At 60.9% G+C, this 6,241-nt stretch overlaps 4 protein-coding genes across 4 annotated transcripts, besides 7 other annotated features; 3 read left to right on the top strand and 1 right to left on the bottom strand.

The window, feature by feature from the left end:
* Positions 1-37: a microsatellite.
* A 219-nt stretch (positions 38-256) lies between these two features.
* Tco025E_04278 (uncharacterized protein) lies at positions 257-1,606 on the top strand (the record flags this gene model as incomplete). The annotated part of the gene is made up of 1 exon (XM_029371190.1): positions 257-1,606. One exon carries the CDS (start codon positions 257-259, stop codon positions 1,604-1,606), a length of 1,350 nt encoding a protein of 449 aa, XP_029228713.1.
* A 296-nt stretch (positions 1,607-1,902) lies between these two features.
* Positions 1,903-1,937: a microsatellite.
* Positions 1,938-2,083: 146 nt separating this feature from the next.
* Positions 2,084-2,103: a microsatellite.
* Positions 2,104-2,203: 100 nt separating this feature from the next.
* Tco025E_04279 (uncharacterized protein) lies at positions 2,204-3,019 on the top strand (the record flags this gene model as incomplete). The annotated part of the gene is made up of 1 exon (XM_029371191.1): positions 2,204-3,019. The coding sequence occupies one exon, from the start codon at positions 2,204-2,206 to the stop codon at positions 3,017-3,019; it is 816 nt and encodes a 271-aa protein (XP_029228714.1).
* Positions 3,020-3,525: 506 nt separating this feature from the next.
* Positions 3,526-3,554: a microsatellite.
* Positions 3,555-3,829: 275 nt separating this feature from the next.
* On the top strand, positions 3,830-4,843 carry Tco025E_04280 (arginine N-methyltransferase; the record flags this gene model as incomplete). Its single annotated transcript, XM_029371192.1, has 1 exon — positions 3,830-4,843. The coding sequence occupies one exon, from the start codon at positions 3,830-3,832 to the stop codon at positions 4,841-4,843; it is 1,014 nt and encodes a 337-aa protein (XP_029228715.1).
* Positions 4,844-4,868: 25 nt separating this feature from the next.
* Positions 4,869-4,912: a microsatellite.
* Positions 4,913-5,213: 301 nt separating this feature from the next.
* Positions 5,214-5,282: a microsatellite.
* Positions 5,283-5,538: 256 nt separating this feature from the next.
* Positions 5,539-5,574: a microsatellite.
* Positions 5,575-5,591: 17 nt separating this feature from the next.
* On the bottom strand, positions 5,592-6,092 carry Tco025E_04281 (uncharacterized protein; the record flags this gene model as incomplete). The annotated part of the gene is made up of 1 exon (XM_029371193.1): positions 5,592-6,092. One exon carries the CDS (start codon positions 6,090-6,092, stop codon positions 5,592-5,594), a length of 501 nt encoding a protein of 166 aa, XP_029228716.1.
* Positions 6,093-6,241: the final 149 nt, after the last annotated feature.

A 6,241-nucleotide genomic window follows, 5' to 3' on the forward strand; every position in this document is an offset into this window, starting at 1 on the left:
ACACACACACACACACACACACGCATATACATACACAGGAAGGAGGAGAGGAAAACCGCCTCCCGCAGCCAACAGGCGTAGGTTTTGGATAGGGGCACGTCACTAGCTTGAGGGAGGGAGTAAGAGGTGCTTCTTAGGTCTCCGTGGCAAGGAGGTGGAGAAGCAACGAGAAAGAGACTGAGGCGGAACACCAACAAGAAAAGGGAAGAGCGGCATCGAACACTGTCAGGCATCCGCAAAAGACAAGAGGGGACAGATGCAGCGTGGCAGTCCCCGCCTCACGCCTGAGGGGAAGGCGCTGCCGAGCGGAAGCAGGGGCCCCGCCCTTATCCTCATGGCGCTCTTTTTCATGCTCTTCGCCACGTCATCGCGGTCTGGGCCGTCGGATGAGCTTAGCACCGCCATCACGAGTTTCCCCGGCCCAACGCTGCTGCAGCAGCTGGCCTCATTTGCCGCGATGCAGGCGGTGGCGGAGGAGGAGCAGCTGGACTGGGGCGCCCCCGCCGCCCTCGGCCGCGAGAAAACGTACAGGCTCCGCGTGCAGCCACGCGAGGGGACTGAGGGCGACCACGCGGGCGATGACGCCGCCGCTTCCTCCTCCTCCTCCAATGGGCGGGATGCGGGCTGGGCGCATGCGCCACCGCACTCGCGACGTCGTCCCCACCGCCGTCAGCGTCGGAGGCCGAAGGCAGATGGCGACTCCCGAGAGGAGGGTGTGGCGTCGCCGGGCATCGGCAGCGCTAAAAGCTGCAACGGCGTGTCCTCCTCTTCCTCCGCTGGCAGTAACTGTGGCTCCATCTACACGCGGGAGCGCTTGGGGACGTCCTCCACCGCCTCCCACCGTGTCTGGGCGCAGCTGCACATGGCGGAGGTGGCCTTCAGCAGCCGGAACAACAACTTACTGCATGTCACGGAACGATTTCTCAACTACGAGAAGATGTACCCCGTCATCTACCGCTGCCACCTTCGCCACCTGCGCGCCGCCAATGAACAGGCCCTGCTTGACAGCCCCAGCACGGGACTGCATAACTCGCGCTTCTGGTCGTGCCGCTCATGCGGAAAGGCCCACAATGTGGTGCGCGCGTCCTGTGAGCGCTGCCAGCGCCACTCTGGGCCCTACACAAAACTCATCTTTGATCAACTGCTACCAGAACCCGACAACGCACGGAGCGTCTTGCGCCTGCTGCATGCCACACACCCAGAGGTCACCATACATCGTATTGGGATGCACTCGGACGTGAGCGGGGGGAGGCGCAGCTGTGTTTCAGTCTACGTCAGTGCGGATGCGGCACCCGAGCTGGTGGCGAAACTGAATGGAAACGTGTTCTTTGACCTGGAGGAGGATGGCGATGCTGCTGCAACTGCTGAGGGCGGCGTGCGTGTGCATTACGTGTACAGTTCTCAGAGGCCGTGGCTGGAGGCGTTTATCAACACGCGCAGGGCGCAATGCAGCAAGCCGGAGGAGCTGCCATGGGGCGCACTCGTGGTGCTGGTGGATGCCTCCAGCGCGAAGGCGAAGGCCTCTGACGTGACTGCGGTGGCCAGGGCAGTGCCACCGAGGCGCAAAAAGAAGGACTGTTCGGTTTTAGTGCGAAATGAGGCGTAGAGGCTTCTACCTCTACAAAGGGCGATGAGAGCAAGAAAGCAGTTATTTTACCCCTCTCTCACCCCATTTTTTTTTGTGGTTGTTATTATTACCACTTCCCCCCTTTTTTAAACTTTTCTATGCCCCGAACCACCAGAGGCGTCAATAATGTCTCTCGTGTTGCCGCAAGAGAGGGAGAGAAAGCGGGTGAGTGTGCTTGTTTATCTTGTTAGTGGAATAAGTTCCGGCGGTGTGAGGAGTTTCTCTCAACAAGCGAGTGTGGCGCAGCGGCCGCGTTGTTGGTGGCCTAGTCATTCATGTATATGTAAATATATACATATCTACCTATATAATGTCTGTGTGAATCTCTTTCCTTGTGTGGCCTCTGTGCGCGCTCCTTCTTCACCGCCGGGTGGAAAGTAGACGATGGGGCAGTCTTCCTTCTCGCTTCGCTGCTTCCATTTGCGGCTCCTGTGAAGAGCTCTTTATTCCTTTTTTTCTTCTCTCTCTCTCTCTCTGTGTGTGTGTGTGTAGCTTTGAGCTGCAACTAAAAGTAAGCGGGGAGGGAGGGAGGGGGTTGCGGAGGGTAACGGCAACGTCAAAAGCAGCGGCCTGGAAATGGGACCCCAGAGCGACCTCGTGGAGCGTGTGGTGCGCATGCAGCTGACAAGCCCTGGATTTGCCGAGTACTGCGTGGCCCACGTGACGGATCCCAAGCACAGATTTCTCTTTGCGCAGGACGACGACAGCGCGGAGCGGCGCCTGTACGTCAGACTGTTGGGGCAACTAGGCGGCCAGGCGGCGGCGGCCCCGGCCGCTGCGTCAGGCGCGTCGGGCACGGCAGGGCCCGGCCAAGCCTCGGCGCTGTGGCTGTCGCTGCTTGACTGCTTCTCCTCGACGCGTGGGGTGCGTGGGCCGCACATGCCGCACATGTTCCGCACGGAGGGCGACCTCGCCGCCTTTCTGGACATGCTGGACAGCGCCAACCGCGATGGCGCCGCAATCGAGGGAGTCGTGCTGTTCATGCTGCGGCGCCTCCCCATGACGGAGGCGTTCCTGTACGTCCTCTGGTACCTCTGCGACGCACGTGTGCACGAGGCGCGGAAGGAGAGGCGACACCGCGGCGAGGCCCACGACGCAAACGCCGTGGATGCCGCCGCAGAGGACACGACGCTGCAGGCGGCCGGGACGCTGCTGTTTATCGCCAACATGCTGCTGCTGAAGCACGAGGGGTTGGAGTCGCCGGTGCGGTACATATCCGTGTTTGAGGCCTACATGCAACGGATGGTGGAGGCGCTGGCGGGAGCGGCGCCGCGGGACTCACCGGTCGCCGCATTTGTGCGCGAGACGGTGGCGGTGTGGTGCGACGGCGGCGTCTTTGCCGAGGAGACGCTGCTGCGCATGAAGCGAGCCCTCGGGCCCGCCTCAGGGTGAAGTCCACTCTATATGTGTCTGTCTCTCCCCTCCCCCCCTTTTTTTTTTCTTACCCCAATACCTTTTTCTTCGTGCCTTTTGTGCAGCTGCGCACGCGTGCATGATTTTTTTTGTTGTTTTGTCGTGTTTCAGCGTGTCGCGTGTTGCCGCGGCACGCCTGGAGAAGGTTGCAGGGGGAAAGGAGGGCCCGGAGTCCGTCGCTCTTTCTCCCCGCGTATTTCCTGCATGCACTTTTCTTTCGCTCTCACGCCCACGTGCCCGTATTCGCATGCGCGCGTGCCTGACTGGCTCCACCTCCTCCTGCGTGTGCTCGCAAAGCGGCGGCGCGTGCGCCTTGTCCCACCCGCAGGCGGACTGTCTTTTCGCGCCCACTTTTTTTTCCCCCCTGCCGCCGCCGCCGCACGGCTGACCGGGGCGATGAGGTTGGAGGGGAACGGCAAGAAGGAAACAAAGAACGAAGGAGGAAGAGAAGAGTTGCAGGCAGCGAAGCGGCAGCAGCGGAAGAGCACGCAAACACACACACACACACACACACGAGCGGACGCCTGCGAAGAGGCTTAAGAAGTAAAATATTTATTTATTTATTTGCGTAAAATCGGAACGAGCCGCGGCGGGTTTGGGCACGACCGGGGGACGACAATACTGCAACTCGCCCACGACGTCGTCACGCGGCGCCTGTTGAGGAAGCGGCGGCCCTCGAAGTTGACTGCGGACACTTCGCCTTTGCGTCGCGTTCGCGGCCCGCCCTCCCTGTTTGCCGCGGCACCTGCGCGAGCCCCAGCAGCGGCGCTGGTAGCGTCCCAGAGGGCCATGGCAGCCGCAACGACGCCGGCTGCGGCCACGGCGGTGTCCGGCACGGGCGACTACTACTTTGACTCCTACAGCCACTACGGGATTCACATGGAGATGCTGAAGGATTACCACCGCACCACCTCCTACCGCGACGCTATCTGGCGCAACGCGTACCTCTTCAAGGGAAAGGTGGTGCTGGACGTTGGGTGCGGCACCGGCATTCTCTCCATGTTTGCCGCGAAGGCGGGCGCCCGCAAGGTGATTGGGGTTGACTGCAGCAGCGTGGCGGTGCAGGCGCGTCAGATTGTGAAGGACAACGGATTTGAGGACGTCATCACAATCATCCAGGGCAAGGTGGAGGAGCTGCAGCTGGACGAGAAGGTGGACATCATCATTAGCGAGTGGATGGGGTACTTCCTGCTGTATGAGTCGATGCTTAACACCGTCCTCTACGCACGTGATCGCTGGGGCACGCCGGACGTGAAACTTTTTCCCGACCGCGCCAACATGTACGTCTGCGGCATCAGCGACCAGCAGTACAAGCAGGAGCGGTTTGACGTCTGGGACGATGTGCAGGGCTTTGACTTTTCCTACTTTAAGCGGCTGAGCTACATTGAGCCCCTCATAGACACCGTCGACCGCAGCCAAATCATGACCAACACCGCCAACCTTTTCTCCTTTGACATCAACACCGTGCAGGAGGCGGAGCTCGCGTTCACCAGCGACTTCGAGCTCGTCGCGGCGCGGGCGGGGTGCGTGGACGCGATCAGCGTGCACTTCGACACCCCCTTCTCCGCCGGCCACGAGACGGTCGTGCTCACCACCACCCCGCTGACGCCCCCGACGCACTGGCGGCAGACGGTGCTGTACCTCTTCAACCCGCTGCAAATGAACAAGGGCGAGCGGGCGAAGTTCCGCATGTGCTGCTGCCCGAACAAGGGAAACCCGCGCGACCTCGACATCGCCCTGCACGTCGAGTTTGACGGAGAGCGGCAGTCAAGCCACTACGACCAGGACTTTCGACTGCGGTGAAGGGGAGAAGGGGCCGGACGCACTGTCTTTCTCCTCCTCTTTCTCCTTCTCCTTCTCTCTTTTCTCTTTGCGTCCTTGAGGGTCAGTTTCAACCCACCACCCAGCAACACGCGTCTTTGGTTTGGGTCGGTTCCCCCTTTCGTTGACGTTCTACAGGGAAAAAGAGAAATGGAGAGCGAGAGGGGTATAAATTAAAGCCAAAAAACAAAACAAAACAAGACATAATCACACACGCACGCACGTGCAACAATGAAATAAAAGTGCGAAACGGATCGAGGGGAGAGAAGAGAGCGAGGGAGGAAGGGCGTACGAAGAGGAAAGTGGGGATTGGGGGGCGACGTGCAGCCACCCGCACGAAGGCAGAGGAATGGTGTGTGTGTGTGTGTGCGTGTCTGCCTGCGGTGCCTCTGTGGGAGGTGCGATCGGCGTGTTGTGTTTGGGACTTTTTTTTCCTTTTCTTTTTTCTCGCGCCTCCCCTTTGCCCGCTTGGCAGCATGACCACCCCGTGAGCCTCCACCTGTTAATCAAAACCGTCCGCTGTGCGTGCGTCCCACCAGTTGCAACTCCTTCTTTGCTTCCATTTTACTCCCTTTCGCTTCCCCGCTCTCGCGCTGCCCTTTTCTCTCTGCACGCCTCTCTGTCATGCTTCGATCACAGCGGTGTAGCTGCGCACCCTGCTGCAAGCTGCGTTTCCACTCCTCTCTCTCTTTCTCTCTCTTTATTGCTCTCTCCGTTAGTGAAGTGCGCCTCACTGCGCAGTGTTTCGCCTTTCTCCCCTCCTCCTCTTATCTACTTGCTTCCTCGCCACCTCCCCTCTGCGGCGGATGAAGCTGCAGCAGGGCCCATCAAATACCCCTGACGCAAGGACCTTCTGCGCGCCCAATACATCAACCTGCCGGCGGCCTAGTGGGCGGCAGGGCAGACACCGCTTCTCGCGCTCGGCGCCGTTTGCAGCTCCCCCCTCCTTCTCCTCCTCCTCCTCCTTGCAGCTGGGGATGTCGCAGCGGCAGACGCCGCAGCCGCAGCCGCAGCCGCAGCCGCAGCCGCGATCTCCGTTCGTGACGAGCGTGCCGGCGCACGGTGGCGACACTGCGGCAGCGATGGCCGCGCTCTCATCCACGGCGGCAAAGGACGAGCCACCAACCGTCTCGGCATTGGTGCAAGAGCGAGGGAAGGGGAAGACGGACGCACACAGCACGCGCCTCTTCACACCGGACAGCAACCACAACGGCGGCAGCTCAATAGCCATCGGCTGCGTCAAGAGCAATAGCGTCACGGGCGACGTTGCTGGGTTGCTGCCCCCCCGTCACAAGTCCTCATCGCTGTTGGTGTCGCCGCGAGGTCGGAAGTTGTCGGCCGCACGGATTCCCGTCCGGGCGGGGTCGCGGGCGCAGCTAC

The sequence above is a fragment of the Trypanosoma conorhini genome (assembly GCF_003719485.1).
Source record: "Trypanosoma conorhini strain 025E chromosome Unknown Tco_14.4_contig_00215, whole genome shotgun sequence".
Taxonomy (NCBI): Eukaryota; Euglenozoa; class Kinetoplastea; order Trypanosomatida; family Trypanosomatidae; genus Trypanosoma; species Trypanosoma conorhini.